The sequence below is a fragment of the Gavialis gangeticus genome, unplaced genomic scaffold, assembly GCF_001723915.1.
Source record: "Gavialis gangeticus isolate Ggan-Ray unplaced genomic scaffold, GavGan_comp1, whole genome shotgun sequence".
In the NCBI taxonomy this organism is placed as follows: Eukaryota; Metazoa; Chordata; order Crocodylia; family Gavialidae; genus Gavialis; species Gavialis gangeticus.
In genome coordinates, this window is record NW_017729034.1 from 34,061,444 (window position 1) to 34,086,799 (window position 25,356).

A 25,356-nucleotide genomic window follows, 5' to 3' on the forward strand; every position below is an offset into this window, starting at 1 on the left:
CCCGGTACGTAGCGGGCGGGGCCCGGCGCCCCCTGCCCTCGCGGGGGCCCGGCGGCGGCTGTGGCGGCGCTGAGGTGCTTCCCCGGGCAGCTGGAGCTGGGGGCCGTGTGTGGAGGGAGGGAAGGGAGTTATCCTGTGCTGCCTCCGTTGATTGCCCAGGCAACTCCTGTCACAGCGGCCCGCACAGCCCTGCGGCTGCACCTCAAAGCAGAGGGCAGTGGGAAGACGAGGCTTTTAAATGGAGACAGAAGCAGCAGCTTTAAAATCCAGGCCAAGGGGGGAGGGGCGAGTTCAGTTTTCCGTGAGGCTAGTCACCACACGTTCGTGAATGCGGTTTTGGGAACGGGTGGTGGTTGACTCCTTGGGTATCTCTTGGATTAGATCAGCTCAAATAGTTGGGAAACTTCTTTTCTGCAAGCTTTTGGGTTTAAATGCCCTCGGTCAGGTAGAGGACAGGTCTGCAGTTGGTCTGTGCTCTTCCTGGATGGTAATGCCCGTTCCATTTTGGTAATATGCATTCAGTTTAGGACCTGCAGGGAGTGAGGTATTAGAAAAAGGCACGTTAATGTGCATTAAAACAGGCTAGGGAAAGCGCGTGGGGTTTTTGTGACATTTGAATGTGCATTAAAATAGGCAACTGTGCATTAAAGCGTGTGTGGAGGCACACCCGGTGGTGCTGAGGTTGCACAGAAAAAAGCACTGCTCTGCAGTGCTATGGCTAGGTGTCTGGTATAGGGGCAGACAAAAGCAGCTACCTACTGACCGAAGTGGGTGGGTGTGCAGTTCTGTTTGTACCGTTTGCCAGTAGGGTCTGGCCCACCATGACCTGATTTGGCAAAAACTGATGCGCAAACTAAAACAAGCATAATCAGGGCCATGTTAACACCCCTCCGTAAATTTCTGTAGGACTGGAGTCTGCCTTGGTGATAATAAATGGTACATGGGTATGACGTAGTCATTATTTGAAGGTGTGACAGCTTAAAGCTCAGATAATTGTGGGAAAACAAACAACATGGGTAAAAAACAGGCACAAAATGCAGCATTAAGGTTACAAGCAAGGGCTTCCCATTGCCAAACACAAGCGCATAAATGCAAAAGGACACATATGCAACACTGAAACCATAGAAGATAAGGCAACATTCTACTCTTATTGCCTGTCTTCCAGTATTCATGAGTCAGCTAGATTTAGATGGTACCTCAGTATGTGTGATGTGCTGGTTGTTACAACTTTAGATTTTTATGTTTTCAGAAAACAGTTGGGCTAGAGATGGGGGGACAGAGTTTTAATTGTACTTTTTTTTTTTGGTGTGTGTATCTGCAGTTTCAGAAAACCAGAGAAATGTTCCACTCTGAAAACAAAGGACTGGTCCTGGGCATCATGGCAGGGGCTGCTGCTGCAATAAGTTTCTTCCTGATTTGGTATCACAAGGTCCGAAAACCTTGGGCATCTATACATTTGCCTGCGTTTCTGGATTTCTACAACGGGTTTCATTTTGTGGGCTTACAGAATGAAACTCACAGTGAATCGGGAACCGTAATGACCTTACATGGAAGACAGCTACAGGTGCTGGAGAAATTGAATGACCTAGTAATTAGTGTGGAAGAATTGAAGAGAGAGATAAAGTTTCTTAAAGAAGCTATTCCAAAATTGGAAAAACTTGTTCGAGATGAACTCCAAGGGAAGGCCAATGCTCACAGAATTAGCCCTTCACACAGAGCAACAAAAAAGAGAAAAGCAGAGACAGCTCCTGGTATACCAGACAATACGAGCTCTGAGGCAGAAAGTGAAGGAGGGTGAGTCTTTAAAATATAATGAATATGTAATACAACTTAAAATACCTATGTGGACAAAAAAAGTGTCACCACACATGTAAGGTTGTTATAGTCTATATAGTCTAATGTATTTATGTGTACTTATTATACATTCTGTTTCTCAGGATTCAGGAAAAGCTTTCCAAATGATTACTATGTGATTTGCAAAGCTCGCTTAGTGATTTGCCTGAGGCAGTGTTGCCAACTCGTGATTTTTGGCATTGTTCTTAAAGTCTGCACCTATATATAAAAGAAAGAGCTACATTTTTCACATTACTGAAGCATAGACTTTAAGAACAACACCAAAAATCATGAGAGTTGGCAATCTGTAGTAGTACTGTACGTACCTCTGACCAGGAGAAAAGAGGTGTGCCTGTAAGCAGAGCGTGTACAAAACCAACCCCCTCTTGCATTCAGGATCTGTCCTTTGATTGTATCTTTGCACAACTGCATTCAAGAACTCATGCCATTTTTACTTCTGCCTGGTCAAAAATTCACCAAGACATTTTTCTGTTGATAAGTTCCATTTTGTCAAAACTGAAATTTTCCATAGGCATGTATGTTGACTTCAACAACATTTCATTTAGGAAAAAGAAAGCCATTTATAGGGATGGAACATTGGATTGTTTTGTTTCAAAATGTGTTTTGATTTTGTCAAAACAAAAACTTATGATTGACTCAAAATTCTTTTGAAACATTTCTTTTTAAAATTAAAAAAAAATTAATTCTCATGCAGGATAAAAAAAATGCTGAAATTGAGGACTTTCCTGTAAAACAGAGATTCTAGTCCCCACTGAACTCTACTCCTAATCTTGTTTTGGAAGAATCCTAAAACACCACAATTTCAGCTGGGATGGGTAATATAAACTCTGTCAGAAATTTGTCACTTATTCCTGGATCATTCTTTATGGGCTTTTTGTAGTGCACTTTATACGTTTTGCATTTAGAGGACTTTACAAATGCTGTTAATTGTGTGCTTCGCTCTCCCTCACCGGAGAGGTGGTGATGTTGTTTCCTCAGTGTTTCTGCCTTCTTGGAGATACAGAATCTGACCTTTAGTTTATGATCTCAAAATAACCCTTGAAAATACCATTGTCACTGGGATGGCAAAACTTAGAAAAAAGCTTTGAAAACCTTTCTCTTTCTGCCTCGTGAGTGGGAAAGATATACCTTGAAGAGATCTATAAATCTTTTCAGGCAAGTAGTCTCATGGAGTAATATGCTAAACTTCATACTTTAGTTTTTAAAGGTATTCATTTAGTAAAAGTCAATACAAAGTGATATTCAGCTATATAGGCTATCAGTGGTATGATGGCAAAAGTTCTGGAATTCTGTGTATGGTTTAAAAATGCTTTTAGCATGGAAGCTCTTTAAATCTTGTTTGAAATGCAAAAGAAAATATTGTCAGAGAATCTCTAGGAATGCTTTATTTAGGCATTTTTCTTTGATCAGTGACTTAGTGGCATTAAATCTGAGTGAGTCATTTTGTTAACAGATATTACATACTTTTGTGTTTATCTGAATGTTACTAATGCTGAGTTTGTAACTTGAATATTGAAAATTACACTATATGATCCATTATGAAAACTTGTTGGTGTAAGACACCCTTGTTGTTATGGTTAAATACTGATATATTACCCAGCTGTATTTTAAGCCATATGTAGGGTAATTTGGCAATGAAGTTAAACAAGTTCCTAATTTTAATTGCATCAGATAATGCCATTGAAATTAATATGACATAAACACCTATGTATTTAAGTTGGGGCATATACTGAAGTACATACCTTGCTCAGATGGAGGTTAGGACAGACTGTTTCTTCATTTGTTTCTCTATAGTCTAGCACAGTGGTCTCCAAAGTGGGGTGCGCACAAGACAATCCATTGGGGTGCAGGAAGAAAATATTAGAACTTCTATTTTTATGTATATTTATATAAATATACATATATTGGGGGTGCATGCTCAAAAATTTTTTACTGATGGGGTGCACGATCAAAAAAGTTTGGAGACCACTGGTCTAGCACACCAGTTGGGAGGTGATTATGAAAATTATGAATAATGATGGTGGTAAGGTCAGCAAGATTGTTACAATTGTAACTACAACGGAGGAGAGATCATATCAAAAGCAGGATAGAGTAGTAATATGTACGGTGCAACTTGTTTATGCAAATAACTCAGTATTATGATTACCAATCTCATTTGATATAAATAAATTAAACACAAATACTCAGATCAGACATGGCTACTCTCACATTCTGTCACTGTTTTTGGATTAACTCAGGCTGTCCACAAAATAACTCGTTTGTGTCCTGAGCAATAGCATCCTGATTGTCTTGTTCTTTAGGTTTTTCTTATTATTGGTGTTGTAGTTATTGTCATTTTATTTAGTTTTTATGTATAGAATTTTTTTACTCCTGTCAGAATATCTTTGACACCCAACCAACTGTTCAAAGATCTTGGTCTTTGAAATCACAAGCCACTTAAGAAGGATGAGCAGAGGAGGCAGGTTGTGTTATGGAGCTACTTGTCCAAAGGAATGATTGCAAAATCTGTCTTGGATACACTGATGCAGTGTTATTGGAGAGGAGGCAGAGGAATCCCACTGTCAACTCTGTACAGGAAAATCAGAAGAAATCAAATATTTCTGAGGTTGGGTGTTGAAAGATACTCACAGAGAAGGAGGTGAGAGTCTGGCTGTCGTAGGCAAACAGCTTGCAAAAATGTTACCCAGGAATATTGTCCATGATCTAAAGAAAGACCAGTTTTATGATCTGTTTGGGAGTTTTCTGAATTTCTGAAACTATTTGTGTTTCTTTTGGTTGTATTTTTAAAAGCATGTCTATGCTTACCCTGGAAAGAAAGTTCACCAAGACCAAGGTTTAAGCAAAACCAGTCAATAGGTATCCTAAAACAAAATTCTTACTATACATTTTCAGTTTCTTAGAGGTTTCTTGTTTGATCAAAATACCATGAGCCAGCCGGGACTCTTCGCCTGTTTCCATCCTGCGGCTTAATAGTTTGCAAGCTCCAAGAGGACAACAAAAACCAAAACTGTTGCAATATTTCCTTGTGCTCCCCCATCTATATGTATTTAACTGTTGCTTCTGATAGATTGTAAGTGGTCTTTCTATTCTTAGTTTATATAGTGAAGTAAAAAATAACAGGCTGCTCTATACATGAGAATGATTAAAGTTTTATTGCCATTGTACTTTAATTGTGTCCAACTGATAAGACAGGGTGTAGAGAGAGTCTTTATGTTATCATCATTATCCTCAATCCAACCCCCTGCCTAAATAAGGATCACCCCTATCCAAACCATCCCATATAACCGTAACCTAAACTCTATTTAAGCGTATGTCCTGCTTCTATAAAATGTTGTCAATATATGCTCAAGAGGTCCAGGGGGAGGGGGAAAGCTTGGAGGGCTTGTTTTTTGAGGGGATTTTTTTTCTGCCTTTAACTTTTCAGAGTAAAACTCATCTGAATATTCTGGTTTGAAAGCCTACTCTTTTTCAACTCCAGTTCAGGTTCTGGTACATCTTTAGATCTTTGAACAGTCCTTTGTGAAGCCAACCGGCATTCTTATTTTTCAGATGTTTTTCCTCCCTTAAATTTATGGGAAAGTAATTCTTCCCAAGTACTTGCTGCTCGTAGAGAAAGTGGTATCCCTTGTGGAAAAATTAAGATTTCCTGTTTTCATTATTAAATATGATGCTGCATTATGTATTTTATTTTGTTTTAAAAACTAATTCCAATAATTTTTGTTACTGGTATTTTAAAAAGAATCATTGGAACTTTCCCTTCAAGCAGTGTAGAATCGTACTTGCATTTTAAATGAGATTTTTCATTTGTGTAGACTTTTTCCTTGAGCTATCCATGATCTTTCTTGTTTGTTTTTTCCCCTCAGAGAATCCTTCAGTATCACAGTTCATCCTTAGACTGATTCTTATTAGGCAGCATAAGAGACAAGACCCTGCCTACAAAAGTAAACTAATGAATGTATTGATGTTTCACTATATTTAGGAGTGTTACATCTGCTAGTGTATTGCCTAAATGCCGACTGCATTTAAGTCTTTCTGTTGTTTCTCAGAATCTTTTTTTTGTTTTTAATAACCCCCACAAAAGTATTCCCAACCAGCCAACTTTGTTCTCATCAGAAAATGCCATTGGCTCACTGTGTGCTGACTCTTCCAAATAATCAATGTATTCATTGTCTTTGATCCCTGACTACCAGGACGTTCTATTATTACCCTTATTCCACCCTGCAGTTCACAACCAGTTTTTAACCGCTTGTACAAGTAAGCAAAAGTTACATTATACTCCTAGAAATCCTAGTTTATAAAAACCCTTGCAAGACGTACACTTGAGTGATAATTGCTGTCAAAAACAGGCACAATTAAAATACATTTTTTCATTTCAAGAGGTACATAAGAAAATATGAATATCAGGTTGCATTATGCATATATATTTTATTAAAGATTGGTTACTACATTTATGGCAGGTCTTATACTCAGATATTTCGTGGTTTTCCTTTTATTGTCTGATACAACCTTTTGCAGGCTAAACTCAGGTAAATTGCCTAGGAGCTGTCATATTAGTTATATGACACTTTCAGAAAACCATAATGAATCTTCATCTTTTTTTTAAGGAGACTTTTCTTTATATTTAGTCTCTTTTGGATCTATTACAACATGTGTATCTACTGTATGCAGTCAAGTCATAGCATGAAACCTTGTAACATGCACGTAACTTTTAGAGCAAGTATCCCGTAAAAGCCTGCTAACTTCCATTGTTGAAATCGGCAGTCTGGCTCCTTTTATTATATTTCATGCATGTCATTTCTTCTATGTTCTTACTTTGTCATTTAACAATTGGAACAGTTTCCCTCCTTGAGGTAGAACTGGCTGTGATTCAGACTGATGAATTACAGCTAATCTAAGTTTCATGAGAAAATATCTTTATTTATTAGTTCATTTTGAAAATCTGCATTCTCTTCTTTGTGGGTAATGCTTTCATACTGAAAATATTTAATATATAAGAGAGATAGGGAGGAGATTAGCTAATGAGTAAATTCCTAAGTAATTTAAAACAAAAAAAATAATAGATCTTGGTCCCCAGTCCTGCAATTTGGGGCCATGAGGCAGAGCAGCAGAGGTGGTCTTCTGTGTTCCAGAAAACATTTGAAGCCTCCTTCCAGATTCTTGCCAAAAGCTGCCTCCTGTTGATCTAGCTGTAAATGAGTACATAATCTTTTAGGCTTGGGAGTCAGTGGTGGCTGGACATGAGGCTAGCTGTATTGCTCCCTTGTATCCTGTTCGCATAGACACCAAAGTTTCTTAACCAAGGTTGCCTTATGGGCCTTTAGGCTCGTACTTTTGACTCAAGCCCTGTAAATGATTAAACTGATGCCTAACTGTGTACTCAAGTAACCCTGTGGACATTCATTTCAGTGAGAGCTACTAACATGGATAAAGTTAAACGCACATAACTCTTCATGGGATCAGAACCATAGATTGTGTTCTCTTTGAGCTATATGGTTTTGGGACAACTAATTTCTGTGCCTTTATCAGAAAATGATGTAAGCCTCAAGCCAGGAGAAGATTTTAAAAGTTCTATACTTTGGATTGTAGATCAGCCTTCCCCTTTGACAGTTGTATAGGTTCCAAGCTCCTTGGTCAATCACCTCATTGCTTCATGACCCCTTTTTGAAAAAAACAGAATAGTCATACAATACATCATCCCAAATCGTAGGGAACATACAAATTAGGTCTGGAAGTGTCCTCTAGAAGTTGGCTAGTCCATCCCCTTTTCCCAAAACAGGATCCAGTTATACCTAAATCTTTCCTGACTGGTTTTGTCCAATATGTTCTTTAAAATCCACTATGATAAAGATTCCACAGCTTCCCTTCATAATCTATTCCAGTCATTAACTCACTTTACAAGATTTACAAGGTACAAGATTTTCCGACTTCTTTTCTTGCCTATAGCAGACAAGAACCATTTATAACCTTCATGCCCCACTCTGCCCCAGCTGGGCAGCCTCAGCTCCAGCCTCAACTCCACTCCCATACTGGGTGGGCCTCGATCTGCCCCCCACCCTCACTTTCCCTTATCCCCCTTCCCCCCCCCCCCAAACTTACTGGCTGGACACTGCTCTCCAAGTTACCAGGCTGCGTGCATGCCCATGGCATTTATCAGTGATGTTATTGGCTACACAAGCCAAAAAAAACAATTGCCGGTAATGCCAATTTTCCTTTTATTGGTGCAGATCCGATATGGACTGATACATCAGTGCACCTCTACTCTATATATAACTTGTATAAGGGTGCACAAATGCAAGGAATGGAGATGGAGATATTGTGCATGTCAATATTAATATAGCATAAGAGATTGATTCTTTTCTTGACAACTTTTTGAGTCCAAAGGAAATGATGTGCATATTCCTGATTCTTTTTCAGCCTTCTGTGTCTTGCCCTCTTCCCTTTCCTCTAACACACACCAGGGAGTGGCATGTGAAAGATGTTATGTGGATTCATGCAGTATGCTCTGACTTTAGGAGGTTATTCTTCTGTGATATTTTTATGTTCTTAATGAAGTTTATTCAATCTTAGAATAACCACAAGAAAATATTGCTCAGCTGTGAAACAGTTATTTCCAAATGAAGCTCTGAATGCATTTATCATATGACCCATCCGCATTTCATAGTTAGTAGTGGCAGGCTTATACATCACCCTTTTGGAGTTCTCTGGTGGTACTAGCTTTGAGTGGCTTGCATGCGGCTCAGCACATTTTTTCTTGTTACAATTGGCCATGTCTCAGGAAAGACAAAGTTCTTAGAAGCAATAACATTTTTTAAAGAAGTGAAGACATATTTCCACTTCTTGCCCTTAATTGGATGACCAGGACCTTGAAAAATCAATTCTTTTTTGTACATAAAACTTATTTAAACTGTAGGAAGTATATGATGTCATGCTGAGTAACTCTTAAATCTAGTTTTATTGTTCACAATATTATGCAGGGACTTGTAGTTCCAATTACATTTACTGTTCAATTATTTCTGCTTTGACATTTTGTAGCTCCTAACTTTTTCTGCTGCTGGTTTAACAAGGTTTTAGTAGGTGCATAGAAGTACACAGTGGATATGTTTACACAAGATGCTTTATTGTGCAGTAGACTAATCTACTGCATGGTAAAGTGTCACTATTAAACAGTTCACTAGGCTACTGCACAGTAAAATAGGCTAATATGAAGTTATCTACTACCTGAAAATACAGGTAGTAAATTAACTGTGCATTAGCTACTGCACAGTAGTGCACATGTAGATGCTGGCCAGGAGCAATTTGCTCCCAGGCAGCTCAGGCAGCAGGGAGCCCACTGCTGCCTGTCTAAGCCTTATGTGGCAGGAGCTGTCTCCCTGCCACATGGGGATCAGGACTGTCCTAATACCCACATGGCTGGGAGAGCTGTCCTGGAAGCCAGGACTGCTGCATCCCAGCTGAGCAGGGATCGGGTCGGGACCCAATCCCAGTGTGACTGGGAGGGGATGCTGCCTGGCAGTCGCATGGGAATTGGAAGGGTCCTGATCCCCACATGGCTGGGAGAGGCATACTTACTCAGACCGATCCCCACTTGGCTGCCAGACAGTGTCCCCCTTGGGACACCTCTCCTGGCCACGTGGGGATTGGGTCTGATCTTCAGGTAGCTGGGATGCAGCAGTCTCAGCTGCCAGAACAGCTCTCTCTACCCACATGGGGATTGGGGTCTGCCCTAACATCAGAGCAGGGCAGGGAAGCAGGACCATCCCTGATGTCATCTGCTTCAGTTGAAAGAACATTTGCTCCCAAGCTGGCACACGTGTGGACCCTTTCCGCTGTGGCAATTTAGTGCTTCTTTTTTAATGTGCAGTAAGTTTACTGTGCATTAATAGCACATGTAGATGCACCCAGTGTTCACTGAAGAAATATGTGTTATACTCAAAGTGCTGTCTACACTGCCTGTTGTGGTTTCTACTAATATTTACATAGCCTCTTGTACAATAAATGTTTAAAATGTACTTTTGTGCTTTTTCTGCTTGTGGTAATGTTTTGGAGAGTTTTCTGTTTGGTAGCAAATACATTTTAAAATATTATATCTAAAGATTGTTTCTTAAGCGCAAGTTGTTTTTTTTCAAAAAGGGTACTAAATGTTAGATTTTCTTGTTTGTATTTACCCACCTAAGTAAATAGCTACACTGTCAAGGGTTCTGAACATCCATTGGCATCAGTCCCTAGTATCTACTGGGTCCTCAGTACTTCAGTAAATTAAAGTGCTTGCTTATCTGTTGCATTCTTCATTAATTATGTTTTGTTCAGGGCTCATTCAGTAGAATCAATTAACTGGTATAATTAATTTGACCTCTTTTATAGGGTCATATAATCCAATTTTTTGAATGCACAAATATATTAATTGCACTAATCATATTACTTAGCAGGCAAATAGCATTTGTTATCTTTAAAACATTTTGTATTTGTGCAACATTCCTATATGGTTGGTTAGTATTTTCACCTCCTTTTCACAGCCAGGGAACCAGATGATTTGTTTTAGGCTAAACAGCTATTATTAAAAACAGATTTAGAATTCTCAAAATTCCTGGTCTAGTGGATAGTGCTTAGTTAGGAGTTCAGGGGTTGGCAGCATTTTCCAGCAGTAGGTCAGAATGACCCAGCTCATGCCGTAGGCAGGTTGGAGTTAGGACCCAGCCACTGCTGCTTCTCTCTGCTGCCCAGCCATAGCATGGCATGCGTGAAGTGTCCAGCTGCAGTGCGACAGTACATGCAAAGCCTTCTTCCACCAAGCATTGCTGAAGCCTGTGCTCTACAGGCTGGATCCAATGACTCTGTGGGCCAGATTAGTGCAGGGGTTGGCAACCTACAGCCAGACTATATCTGTTTCTGATTAGGAATTGTGTTCTGCAGGCTCATAAAAAAAATCCAGCAAGATTCTTTATGAAACTTAACTGTGGTTCTGAGTTAGTGATAGTGTTCAGTTTAGAATATGAACACAATCTTACCCTGAACATAGCCAAATATCTTTACAGCTGGGAAAGTGACAAAAATTGTTAGTTACAGTGTCCAGTGACATTTTGTTGGTATTTTTAGAATAGGTAATGATTGATTCTGTGTTTTAGTTATATTACAGCTCACACTGACACTGAAGGAGAATCTGAAGAAGAAAAGGGAGGTGTTATTTCATCTGGAGCCACTGTTGTGAGATCAGAAGAAGAAACAAAATTAGCAAATCTTCTACAGAATGTGGACCATTTGCATTGTGGTTCAGTTGATGATAAAAAGAAGAGCTTCAGGTTGTTACTTGAGAAAAAGGAACAGGTATTAAGTGATAAGTGTCCCAACACTAGTTTCATAGTCCTATCTTGGGTTCAGAACTGTACATGTCATCCTTTGAACTCTTTGAAATGTAATGAGTAGGGGCATCTAAAATATAGATTACTTTTTCATGTGTCCTTCAAAAGATGTCCTTCAAATTCTTTGAAAGATCTTCAATACTTTTATTAATGTAGCGGTAAGGCTTAAGTGTTTTCTGTTTTACCCAGGTTAAACTGAATAAAAGCTCTATATAGTAAAAGCTCTTCATGAAGAGACTTGTCACAGACTTTAGAGAGTTGAAACAATTTTTTCTGATTTAAAATTTATCTGCATGGAAAACTCCTATATAGACTTAAATAAGGATCAAACCATCAGAATTCTAAAGGCGTTTAACAAGGGTTTATATAAATGGCACAGTGAAAATTTGCAAAGACAAATCCACTGAGGTCTGTTCCTCATGATAGTTTTATAAACTGAGCCTCTCTGTAGAGCTAAATAAAAAGTTGTTATTTTTGTGTAGTTTTTAAAAGCATCATATAAAGTGCAGTAGGAACTATATGATGATCTGTTAACATTGCGAGGATGGTTTGAAAAATAAAACAAGGAAAGTTAATCATTTTCTGTTATGTGCTCTAGAACTTCTTTAGTTAAGCTTGACCCCTCAGCCCTTGTGCACAACAAATTTCTGGTGAGCCTTTTATGTATAGTAATCAATGCTGTGGTTAATAGTTTCTTTTGATCTGACAGATATTAATGGTTCTGGTGATATTCTTCATTTAAGTGAAGGAAATATCTTTCTTGCTGGAAATATAGACACATAAACAACTATGCTGTATTAAAAGCAGGCAGAGGCCTTACCATGGTTCCACTAAATCTACTGTAACTTGTTTGTCTATCTGTTCTGTGGTAACTGAAAGCTAAACAGCTATGATTTTTAATTTGGGGTAAATGACCAAAGTTTTACTTCACTTACTCCAGAGTTTAAGTAGCCAGACTAAACAGTTACACTAGATCATCTGACATGTACCTGTATGTGGAAAGTACCCCTTACTCTTTACAGCAACATAATTGTTTTGTCTGTCCATGGCAGCGGGTGTGATATTTGCTGGTTGTGAGTTAATGCCACTTGTTTTATGTATAAAAGAAAATAACCTATTAAGTGGTTGCATTACGCAATTTATTATATTAACTTTTTATTTGTAAAAATGAACAGTTCTGAAAGGCCCCTTCATAAAATAGAAGTTTTATATGTGTGTTTTCCACCAAGTTTTCCTATATTTTTTATGGAAATTATGTTTACATCCTGGTCAAATTAGTGGTCCAAAATCTAATATATCTGGTTCCTTTCTCTCCTTACAGTATGGGAACCATGCAAGGTTTCTTTGGAGACTGGCACGAGCTTACGGGGATATGTTCGAGATGACTACTGATGTTGAAGAAAAGAAGCAATATGTTGCAAATGGTAGGTGGAGTAGAAAAACCTGCTTCAAGAAAATGAATTTTGATGATGGTAGAAAGGCATTTACTGTTAGTGGCGTTTTCCCTGAAGTCTTTTAGTCCAACCAGTTTTACAATCTGGTTTTATAATGATGGTGCTTTGACCTTAATGCAAATGGTTTGTAGTTTGGCATCAGTTACTTTGTTACCCTTGATTCAGGAGAGGTCCAGAATTTGTTTAGCAGGGTTCTTGCCAGTAATGATTTGAGTACATTGGCTCCAATCACTGCTGTAGACCTCTTACTTTAATAAGAATCATACTGACATGAAATTTTAAAAAATTGCGTGATAACAAATAAATATGAAAGCAAAGCCAAGATTTTTTTTCCCTTCAGGGCAAAAGGGAGGGTCCAGTGTTTCCTCCCTCTGACTGAAGCTTCACACCACAGTAACCCCCTCTGTGTGTGATGAAGAAGGTCAAACCCAGTGCTGTCTTGAGCCTGTGAACACTGTACTTCAGAAGCATTTTAAGGAATGACAAAGCTGAACATGCTTCATCTGTTGTGTCTCAACCTGTCTCTGTAATGTCTTCTTCTTGATGTCCTGTTGTCAGTTTTATCTGAGCATGGTCAGAATTAAATTTCTGATATTTCCTCTCCACATCTCCTTTCCTCTGTCAATTTTGAAAATGCTGCCATCCCCTTCATCACTTTGGGGTCATTCTCGTCTGCTCTCTCTCCCGTGTCCTGCACATTCAAGTTATGTCCACCTCCAGCTGCTACTTGTCCAGTCTCTAGAATCTTCCTTGCCAAGTCTGAAAGTTCTCTCTTAAGCCCTTTTCATCCTGACTACAGCAAAATACTCCTCTTTTGCCTCTGCTATTCACATTACTGTCTTCCAATCTCTACAACACACTGCCATTAAAATAACCCCCCTTGCCTGTCTCCTGAAGAACATTTACTCCTTCAAATGACTTTCTTCTTCTCTACAGCAGTGGTTCCCAACCTTTTTTTTTAATGTAGCCCAGCAGGAGTGGGACAGGGCATGCGGACCTAGCTACCTCCTGCCCAGGGTTCCCCTACCACCCAACTTTAACCCTAGAATCTTAGCTGTGACCCCGGAAGCTGCTCACCCGGGCAAACAGATGGGAGTCTGAGTGGGTGATTGTGCTATGACCCGGCAGCCAACCCACCGTAGCCCAGTAGCAAGCCGTGGCCTGGTGTTTGGGAACCCCTGCTCTACAGCATCACATTTAAACTTCTGTTTACTGCCTTTATGGCCCTATTTGCTTATTTTTGGACTCTGTCTCTCTCTACTCACCTACCTTTGTTTTGTTCATGGATTTCCATCAAATCCCTCTGCTCTTCCAGTGATGTCAGCTTTGAACACCTGTTTGTCAGTTTCTCACACAAATGCCTTATTTCATGTTCCTTTTATTATGGCATGATCTTCCTGGGAGAGTCTGCAAGGGTCTCTCTGTACTTTCAAGTCTTTCTGGAGAATCATCTCTGTCTTAACATCAGTTAGTAACTTTCTTATAGGAATTATTTTGTGTCAAAAGTAATTTGGCTATGACTAATATGACCTTTTCATATAATTGTTCCCTCTGTTTCCTTGCTCGTTTGTTGACATAGTTGCGGGTCCACTGTGACCTCCTTGGTGTTGGGCTAATCTCTTCTTTGTATCAGAAGTGACCAGCACACTGTGGAATTTTAGAAATAGATAATACATTTGTAACAATGTGCCCGGGTCATCATTTCTTTGCTGCTGCTTATGATTAGTTTTCACATTAGTTGATAAGAGATCATAATAAGAACATAAGAAGTGCTGGACTGAGTCAGATGAGAGTATCCTGTTTCAGTGGCAGAGAGTGTGTACTAAGTGGAAGAATATTTAAGCAGGGCAAAATTATTATGGCATGGAAATCTCTGAAGGAGTGGAGGAGTACAAAGTGCTTGCTAGATACCCAGGTAATCAGCAGTGTCGCATCACTGTCTTCTGAGTTATTTATGAATCGTGAAACAGCTGGGGGAATTCTGAACCATAAAGTTTCTTGCAGTATTTTTCATTTTTTTTCTTTTGGAAGTGGTGCAGAGAGAATTGCTTTTAAAGAGGATTTGGCAATAACTTGTGTTTTTTCATTCCAGCTGGTTGGAGGGCTATTTATGTTTCCCTTTGTTTTTATAAAGTTAATTTGTAATACAGAAAGGACCATGTGGCTTAATTGGTTACAGCTGAACCTCTGGAAACATTAATTTTATCATCTAGACTCCTTACTCAGGAGTGTAAATTTGGTTAACTCCCTTAATTTTTGTATTTTTCAGTCAAAAGCAGAACTTAGTTGAAACTGTCTTGATTGCATCTGAATTGAAATACCTTCTAATAGGGAAAGTATAACAATTCTATGTAAGTGTTATGAATCCATAATGTTATGAAACCTTTCTTAATGTTTATGTGGAAAGACTGAACTTTGCTTTGTATCTACAGTATATTATCTAACTGCTTAGTTCTAAGATGAAGAAAAGTACAATAAATCCTTTAGAGTATCTTTTTTCCTTTTTACAGGAAAGATTAGTGCTGGAAAAGCTATTCAGTTGGATGCCATGAGTGCTGAAAGTCACCAGTGGTAAGTTTGCATAATGGAAAAATAATGTTGAGATTAGTGTTCTCTGAGAGTTAATCTCTTTACCAATAAATCAAACAACACCCCACCCCCCCACCAGCTAAAATCAGCTGTAGACCCATCACTGCAGGCTCCATACTTTACTGTTGTAGATGTTTGATTGGATCAATTGTCAGTTCATTTTTTGTTACTTGATATGGTTATTTACACAGCATTATGAAGTTACAGCTAATAATTACATTAAAATAGTTTGTGAAATACTTAGTATACCACCTGAAACCTCCATGTGTAATGTAATTCTGTTGGTGTAGGGCTTAAATTGGGTGAATGCCCATAAAAAATTAAAACTCCTTCTGGATCCCCAAATGAAGAAATTTTCACCATTATTCCCAAATGTTAATTTTCCCTCTACAATATAACAAAAGAAGCTGTGAGGACAGGCAGGCCTTGCAGAATTAACTGAAGGTCAAAACATTTGGATTTTGGTGGAACAAAGGTGGAAGAATACTCTGGATTTAAGAACCCTTCACTTGAAAAGCTACACTGCCAACCCATTGCTATTTAAAAGAGGGGAATCATTTGTTTTAGTCTTGCACTGATCTCAGCTGTCATAAAATCACACAGAGAGAGTTGATCTCTTAAGTGACTTATTACATCTGTTCTTTGTAGTCAGCACTACTGCCAACTGATTTCCAGGTTCAGCTTAAGTTACTGAATTCAATCAATAAAAGATGTAAGTATTTGTGTTCCTTGTGAGAAATGCCACACAGGGAATGAGCCATTACATTCTGTGTTTGCAGATATTTTCTATAGTTTTATATTTTAAAATGCATTTCTTTTTCCCCTATGACTTTATAAGAGTCCTAGAAATATAGGGCTGGAAAGGATCTTAATAGATCACCAAGTCCAACCCCCTGCTTAAGGAAGGATCATTCCTCTCTAAACCATTCCAGCCACTCATGTGTTTTTCTAACCTCTTCTTAAAAACATGCAAGAATGTGGATTCCATGACCTCTTTAGGTATCTGTTCTAGTGTTTAAGCACCATCATAAGTAGAAAGTTCTTCCTAATATCCAACCTAAATTTACAACCTTTTTGTCATTTTATGAGTATTTCTTATCCTGTCCTCTGTGGCCACAGAGACCAGCTAAATGACAGAGACATGAATGTGGGTAGGAGAACACTTTTCACAGAAGATCTACTCCATTTCTTATTTCACAATCTTCCAGGGTAATCTACAGAACACCTTCAGAAGACAGGCCTGGAAACAAAAATGTATAGTCTTATTGGACACTAAATATGAGGGATTAATCAATGACATTGACCTTATGGCTTCTTACACTTTATGTACGTTCTCTGCTAATCTTGCACTGCTCCAAAAGGGAAAATGGCTTTCTTCCATCTTGAATGGTCTTGCTTTTCTACTAGTCAGGTTATCCTTGCTACTGCACTTCTCTTGTCTTTTAGCTACTCCTGATAATGTCTGTCTGCTTTTATTTTGCATGCCACTTCCATTCCTTTTTTAAAAAAAATTACTTATTTTTTAGTTAAAAAAATAATTTTGCAGCCTGTTTTTATTTACATATGGAGTTCCACACAGGCTGTTGTTCTGTTTGCTACTTAGCTGAAGCAGTCCGCATCTTCCCCAGACCTGAGGAAGGGTATCTTTTGCCTGAAAGCTTGTCTAAGATATCTGCCAACTACACAGTTGGTGCAATAAAAGATATCACCCTAAAATTCTTGCCCCTCTCATATTTCCTTGATCATCACAGCCATGCCATCATTCCAACACTACTGTGTCATTGACTGGTTTCTACTGACCAAGCTCTAGATTCTAGAGTAGTGGTCTCTAAACTCAGGGTTAGACTTAAGATTCAAGGCTTGTTAGATTCAAGGTACTCCTCAGAAAATGCCAGCTCTTAGTTTTCCCTTGTTTTTTTGACTGTGGAAAAATAACAGCAATTTTTATTTTGTAAAGAATTCAACAAGATCCCAACAGGTTATATAACCTTCAACATATTTAAAGACTCTGTTACTGCATCTTTCTGTCTTTTCTAGAGTATACAAATTTGATTCCTTCAATAGGTCATGTTGGCTAAATCCTTATCATTTTTTTTGTGCTCCTTGGGGACGCTCTCTTTTATCTACATCTTTCTTAAAGTGGCATGCCCAAAATCCGTGCCATACTCTAGCTAAGACCTAAATAACATCAGGGAAAGCAGAATAATTAACTTACATATCTCATGTATGACATTTCTGTAAATATGTTTCAGAATGAAATTTCCTGTTTTTTGGCTTGTGCAGTTTCTTATCCATGGTAGCCTTCAGATCCTGTTCAGTAGTAGTGCTGCCTAGGACTACAGTGTTCTTTCAGAGTTTTAGAAGCTTATTCCTAATATTTAAGGGCTGCCTTCACATCACAAATAAGGTTCAGTCACAACCTTCCCTGACATAGTGGTGCCAGAAAGGCACTGGCATGCATTCCATTTTACCAGCAAAAAAAGTTTGTTTTGTCAGTACATTTCCTTTAACTTGGGAAAAGAATGCTTTTGACCATGGAAGCTCTATCTTTCCTAAGTGCATTTGATGATGTAGCTTTACCAGCAAAATCTTTCTAATGTAGAAATGGTATAGCATTTTCTCACGTATTTTCCCTTCTTTTTTGCATCTGCTTCTTCAAAAACATCCTGTGTTTCACCATCAGGCTGCCTGTAAGAGCCATCTGATATACAAATGGAGAAGATCATTTTTTTAAGACAAAAGAATATCCATACCAGAGTTATTCAGTTTTTTTACCAGCAGCTGGGCCTGTGGCCAGTATTTGTCTTCAAATTAAATTTGTCAGTGGGCACTATGCAGAAGGAATTAAGCAAAAACATCTTTTACCAATAAGTCAGCCTTAGCCACAGACCTGTTTTGCAACTGCTAATAATATCAAGATTAATAGCTGCATCCTAACTCTCTGCAGATGGTTTCCAGCCAAATTACAGAGCCTTCAAAGTTGCTTGATTTCTTGTATTTTAAAACGTTGCTTTTCAGGAAACTGTTGACAGTGAAAAATATAGCTGTAACCTTCAGTTGTTTAATTAGTTCGGCCCCTTGTAATGTGGGATTAGAATCATAATATGTTTTTAGAAAATGATATAAATATTTCAGGTCTGCTTTGTTTGAATACAAAATTTTAATTAATGGAGAATTTTCAAACTTTTGAGAGACTCTGTGGAAAAATTCACACTCGCCAGTTGCAAAGCTTTTTTATTTTTGGGAAATCTTCAACAGAATCTCACTTGTGATTGCTCTGACTTAATACAAAGAACTGCTAGAAAAACACAGTAAAGTTAAAGAAAAAATTACTTTATTATATTAGAATTCCCTTTTCCCCATAACTGACATGTTTTTCTGAAATTAGGAGAAAGCCCATTGCCTAACCTTTTGAAACTTTGCTTTGGATGAGGGAGAATAGGTTACAAACTGCAAAAACCAGAAAAATTTCAAAGTACAGTCTGTTGTTGTCAGATTAGTTTACACAACAAGTTTTCTGCCTTGGATGTGGACTATGGTTAGCCACAAAGCCAAGTGCTACAGTTAATATTTGAGGTTAGATTATTGAATGTACCAGATGACAGAAAGTTACATAGCCTGGGTACTCCTTCTAATACAAGTAGCTTTTTAAAGCAAAATGCCACACAGTAAAACTGTTCCTACTACACTGATCTCTAACAGAGATGAACGTTGAACAAAAGTGTAGCACCATAATATGCAGCAAATTCAGGTTTTTTCAGATAGATCATCTGGAGACAAGAATTCCCTGGTTGGCAGTACTCCACAGAGAAGGCCCAGGCCCCAATATCTTGAGGATGTGGCTCCACTGAAGAAAATTGCAGTGCTTTTACTAAGGCCAGGGTTTCTCTCTGGTGGTGGTCTGTTTACTTGCCTGTTCTGACTAATACTTATTATGATGACAGCAAATGGAGAAGATAGAGAAAAATGTTGCCAGGGCAGCAAGTTTTATAAGATGTTATACGTTAAAATCAACATCTTGAATTACTCTGAGCAGTGGCGAGGAAGCCTGTACAGCTGAACAAGACCTGTTGTAAATAGGTCAATGGGGCAATCTTCTGTGTGATTTTAAGGGTTAGCTACTGTGGCTTTTATTTGTTGTGCAAAAAAAAAAAGAGGTACAGCCATAAACACAAGTACTGTAGCACACACTGCAGTAATCCAGCCTGAAGGTTACAAAAGCATACAGAGGTTTTGATGTGAGAGAGATAGTAGAGAACGCCTACCCAGAAGGTACTTGAAGATGTTTTACACTCTGTGGCAGGGCACTGTCGGTGCCTGACACTTTAAGGGCCAAACTAAGTGGCCAGCAGGTGCTTAACTGTGGCAGCTATTTTAGATCCATGGCTGCCGATATAAATTGGGCAGTTCGCTGCTGGCAGCCCAGGCCAGTTACCACCCCAGTGAAAGGCAAGAAGGGGTGCCTTAACCTCAGCCCTCTCCTTCGGGTGGGTCATATACCAACAGAGCAGGGTAGCCAGGTAAGCTTCTGGAGGCACCTGAGCCTGCTGGGGATGTGACCCCTCACGGCCAGGCACACGTCCAGAAGCACCTGAGCCAGGAATGGGGGACCCTGATCCCTAAGTGCAGGCAGGAGGTGTAAACCCAACCAAGGGACTCAACTGGTTAATGCTGGGGCCAGGACCAGAAGGGTCAAAAGGGCCAGGGGCCCACCACAAAGGATGTCCATGATGAGCAAAGAAGCTCGGGGTCCCTACTGGCCTGAGACTGGGCCAGGGATTACATGGAAGCCGAAGGTCCCATGGTTGGCGTCACAGCTAATGGGTGAAGGGGACGGTTGAGCCAACTGCCTGAGATGCCATCTGCAAGGCTTGGGCCGTGGTGTAGGGGTGGAGCGGAACCGCGGATAGCGCCCCCCAATACTGGGGTGTACAGTGGGCAGCCTCCCGCCTTAATTAACAACCTAATTAATTACAACAAGGTGTAGCAGGCAAGACAGGTGGGCAGCATGCCCAGAGGCAGGTGGGGAACTAGTTCTTTGGCTAGCCAGGGATTCCCACCTTGCCACACACCCCTTAAGCCACTTTGAAATTTAAAAGCAGTCAGGGGTCCAAAAGCACCCTCAAAATCAGTCTTCTGAACAAAACAAATAACTCGGTAATGGGGGTAAGGATGATAACCATCCCCAGTTTCAATTGGGAATCTTCCTATCTCACCGTCTTACTTCCACCTCACCAAGATTAACCTTTGCCAAGTTATCAGTTAGTGTTCTAGCTCCTAAAGCTAGCAGAAGTTACTTGTGCATGTGCAAGTAACTAAATTTTAAAATGGTTGTTACTGTAGGAGCAAAAAGAGAAAAAAAAAGGACTTTAAAAAAAAAAAATACTTTTGTGGGAATTTTACACATGTACTTCCCACACAACCACAGGAATAGAAAAATACAAAACTCCAGGTACTAAAGGGGTGACAAAAATATTTCCCTAGGGGAAAAAGTTTCATCAGAATTGGGAAATATATCTGAAGAGCTTACTATTTCCCAAGGTACCTTTCTAATGTGGAAACAATATTTTATATGCTACAGCCAAGGCTCAAAACCTCTGTGGGCTTTTTTCCCCCCTTTTTTTAAAAGTAACTCAGTTACTCGTTTTATAAATTATGTGAAGCTTTATATGTAAATGCTGAAAAGATATTTAAAGGGCTGTACGTTGTCTTTTGGTAAGCAGGTTAAGGGATATATGTACCTTCCTGATTCTTTTTGGATATAAGCGTATAATGTTGTGTTATCTTAGTTAATTGGGAGAGGGCTACATGGTAAGATAATATAGTCACTGAGATTGGTGACTAGAGCTGATGGGGATTTTTTTTGCTTTAGAAAATGTGATGCTTTCACCAAAAAAATGTCCAATTTTGAAGTGCCATTGTGGTGCCCTGGGGGATTGTAGAACTACAAGGTGGCTTGTGCCCTCATTCTTCTGTATAGGGTGGGCTTCATCTCCCAACATGCACCACATTGTTTTGAAGAGAAGTGGCACATCATGGCAGTTTCATGACTGACAACTGAGGAAAGAGAGTGTTCAGCTGTGCAATCCAGTCCATTGGGGAGAAACAGAAGTATCAGGCACCTTCTGGGGCAATGTCTCCTGGTTGGCACAACCCTGGTAGAAATTCTACAGCAACTTCAGATCAGTGTATGGGAGCTAGGTTGGGACTGTAGGGTAAACACATCTCTTGCAATTTATTTCTTTTTTTTATGACAAAGTGACCACAAAGGAAAGAATAACATTGATAATTAAATGAGAGCGTCAGTTAGGCAGAAGGCAGGGTAGATTTGTACCTTATGCACTAAACTAAATCTATAGCATAAGCCAGGGCTGCCCGACTTCAAATGGGCCGGGGGCCGCCTGAGCTGGGGCCATGGGCCCTGGGAGCCACATGCCCCACCCTTCCACCTAGGTGCCCCTGCTGCTGCTCTCTGTGTGCCCCCTACTGTTGCTCTCCACATCAGCTCCCTGCTCCACCTCCTTGCCTGGGAATGCCAACTTACCCTTAGATTCCTGGCTGCAAGCTCCCACATACAGTATTTTGCTGGGGCTGCAGGCTGTGCCATGCTGCACTGCCCCACCTTCTAAGGTAGGGGTAGGAAGGGGAAGCCAGAGGAAGGTGAGCCCTGAGCCCTGGCTGCCGGTGGGATGGGGGGAATGATGGCTGGGTGGGAGCTCAGGCACAGCAGTATAACTCCTTGGGGGTTACATGTGATGTGTGGGCCACCAGTTGCTTTCATAAGCAGTGTGCTTACTGATTAAATAAGCTTGCCACTTATGAAGGCTTATGCTACACACCTCTGATTTAGTCCATGGCTATCCAGTTGGCAAATGGCTATGGGCCAGTTGGGTGCAGGCCAAGTACTCCTGTGCCTGCTGCACAGATGCACTGCCCTCCTGCACCAAACTGCCTACATACACCCTCCCATTCACCTGCTGTACTTCACAACCCACCTCTCCCTCTGGTGCTGCATGGCACCTCACGTGGATACTGCTCCCCCCTCAGCCTCTGCCCCCATCTGCAGTGCTACAGTGAACCCCCATGGGTATTTCCCCTTCTGAGTGCTCTGCATGGGTCCTTACCTCCTGAGTTTTCTGGGGTGTGGATTGCGCTGCCATTCTCTGGGTCACCCTGGGGGTGGAGGCAGGAAGGTGAGGGAGGGGGAGCCGGGAGCCTTTGCTTGCTTCTCCTTTGCAGCCAGAGCAGTAGGGGAGCAGCAGCCCCCTGGGAGCCCAGGGGGCTGGGCCACAAATTAACCCTTCATGGGCTGCATGTAGCCCAGAGGCTGTGAGCCTTACTTAATCTTTTAGGTACAAATTCGCCTTCTGTCTGACAGTTAAATGGACACCTTAAAGTTTCAGAGTTAACCATCAGTGGAGAGCACTGTTTGCACCTCTGAAAACTATTATATACCCTATGCACAACACTGTATCTAGACTTTTGGGGTCCCCCAGAGAACTTTTAGTATGAGGCCCTCCCTCCTTCTTCACCAGAGATAATGTTAACAATAATTTTAAAATGACAATTTTTGGGTCCTCTTTCCATTCGGGCCCCTGACAGCCACCTGGTTTACCCATGCCTGTATCCAACCCTGCCTGTGCAAACTGAAAAAGGCAATACTACATTGATTTGTACTTTGTTAACATTTTCCAAATTATATTTGCAAACACGTGGATTAGAAACATATATTTTAAAAATTCAAATCTGATGTCTGGAGCAGAAGTCTTCTGCATATTCTATGGCCACAGAAATGCAGAACACACAGCATCTGTTACGTTCTGTCAGTGTTGGTTTGTGGGCATTTGTGCATGCGTGTGTGTGTGTATACACATGTACAAATGAATGTGAATTAAGTACTGGTCTGCAATATCTTTTGCTTTCAGGTCTCCTCCATTCTGATTTATTGTACGCCTTGCCATGTTTTTGCTAAGCCAAAATTCTTAAAGTTAGTTTGCATTCATATGTTTTTACCAATAGCTTGGTTTGTTTCCAGTATGTTTGCAAGTGTTAACTACACAAGTGCCTGCTGCATCTGACATTTCCATGGAACTCAGCTTTATTACTCTCTGGTGGTTTCCCAAGACAAAAACTAATGTTCCTGCCAGTTCCAGCAATATAGGCTCAATTGCATTCCAAGAAAGAAACAAACATATTACTTTGTGCCTTGGCAGGCAGGCTTGAAGACTCCAAACCCCCAACTCCCACACTGTCACCATTGCAAGTACATGAGTATCATGCAGAAATGTTTGATTGTGTCCTGGCACTTGAAAAGCAGATGCACTTTTAAAAACAAAACAGTGTATTAATCATGTAGGACAGGATAAAGCTTCAAGTATGGTATACTTGGTATACTTCAGACCATAGTATACTTGGTATGCTGTAACAATACAGCCACAGTGTTGCAGACAGTGCTATAAGTCACAGAGCTGGGAGCACATCACTATGAAATTATTCAAAACCAGGCTCCAAAAGAAGTCTAAAGGTGTAGCTTCACTGCATGCACAGTTAGGATGTGTCAGAGGCTGTGACTCCTCTGTAAGCAGCATGCTGCATGGCCATGGGAGAGAAGAGAGTGCTGTTTTTCAGAAGTCTCCTCTGAGTCAGCTGCTGCAGCGAGCACTGTGGAAAGATTCTGAAATAAGCATTTAGCCTTTCTTTCTTGGCAGTGAGATCATTGTGACCCAGGTAGGATCTCTGAGAGACAGGCAGTGACAGATTGAAATGAGGGACTGTGGAGAAAGCAGAAACAGCATTTAGCACCATGTGAAAATGAAATATTACCCTCTATATTAAAAGTGTCTCTGTCAGTGAGAGAGATTGTGTTTGTGAAAAATGTCTGTGAACAAAGAAGTGTTAGGCTCTGACAATACTACTAATTACTCTCCCACATTTTAAATTCCAGAGACAATTAGGGTCCAGAATCACCAAGGGATATGAGGCTTCTGTAGTAAAGTCCCTAGCTTTCCGCCAGTCCACAGGAATCAATTAGGCAAACCTCAGGAATCTCTCTTCCCTTTCCTCCAATAGCATGTGGTGGCAGGATGATCTGCTTCATTAACATTTAGAAGGTTATCAATTTCCCTGTTCAGGGAAAATTAACAAGAATGTTTTAGGAAATTCTTGTATTTTATCTTCCAAATGAAATGCTAAGACCTCCAAATATCTTTTGTCATTGTTTGTGAGGGAAATCATAAATCCTATTCATATGCAGCAAACAGTTTTTGTAATAGTGGTATAGGATACCAAAAACTCCTTAAAACTCACTTCTTTAAAGTTATCTTCCAGTTCCAAATTGAACCATTAGATGGGGCAAGTGACTATGGTGTGGCATACCCTTTAGGCGGAAGTTAGCTAACATTGCACAATTAGGAACTCTGAATATGCAGGAAGAAGGTGAATTTTGGTAAAAGTATAGAGAGTTAACCTGTGTAAAACAAGCAGTTGTTCCAGTTGTTATTTTTACTGGTTACCTTTAATAAGTATTAGACTGTGCAGGCTCTCTGTCCACTCAATGGGGACTCTGTTGTTTAATTCCTTTGCTTTTATTTAATCCAATGATATATTTTACCACATATGGGCATTTTAATTTTATTTAATATTAATTTTTACATTACAGGACCATGCAAAAGGTTGGGAAGAGTGATGATTGGCATAAATCTTGTTAGCCTTAATATGTTGTTTCAGTTTTTGTAGAGGTGCACTGATACATCGGTCCGATATTGGATCAGCACTGATATAAAGAAAATTGTCTGTATCAGAAATCAGCCTGATTTGGCTGATAATGTGGCCGATAAATGGCTCATGCTTGTGCGCAGCTGCAGCGCAGCATGTAGGTGGCGAGGAGCACAGCCGGGCAGCATTGAGAGCTGTGTGCAGCTGGTAAGTCTGTTGTCATGGAAGGGGAGGGGGGAGAGAAAGGGCATGGCAGGGGCACATCAAGGCCCCTGTGGTGAGGGAGGAGTGTGGCTGGGGCAGGCAGCAAAGGACGGAGCTGCGGGTCATCCAAGGGGGGTGGGAAACGGCTCCCAGTGCTGCGTGCCAATTGTCTGGGAGAACATGGG

The 25,356-nt window shown here is 40.2% G+C and overlaps 1 protein-coding gene across 3 annotated transcripts in view; it reads left to right on the plus strand.

Moving 5' to 3' along the window:
- The first annotated feature begins 464 nt into the window (after positions 1 to 464).
- RMDN2 (regulator of microtubule dynamics 2) overlaps positions 465 to 25,356 on the plus strand; it is a 77,409-nt gene continuing 52,517 nt past the window's right edge. For 2 of the 3 annotated variants that reach the window (XM_019527160.1, XM_019527161.1), the window contains exons 1-5: positions 465 to 487; positions 1,322 to 1,794; positions 10,977 to 11,175; positions 12,532 to 12,634; positions 15,175 to 15,235. In XM_019527160.1, coding sequence (XP_019382705.1) covers positions 485 to 487; positions 1,322 to 1,794; positions 10,977 to 11,175; positions 12,532 to 12,634; positions 15,175 to 15,235 — 839 coding nt within the window. In that variant the 5' untranslated portion in view covers positions 465 to 484. The remainder of the gene's footprint in view (positions 488 to 1,321; positions 1,795 to 10,976; positions 11,176 to 12,531; positions 12,635 to 15,174; positions 15,236 to 25,356) is intronic. The other variant, XM_019527159.1, reaches the window with a different exon arrangement.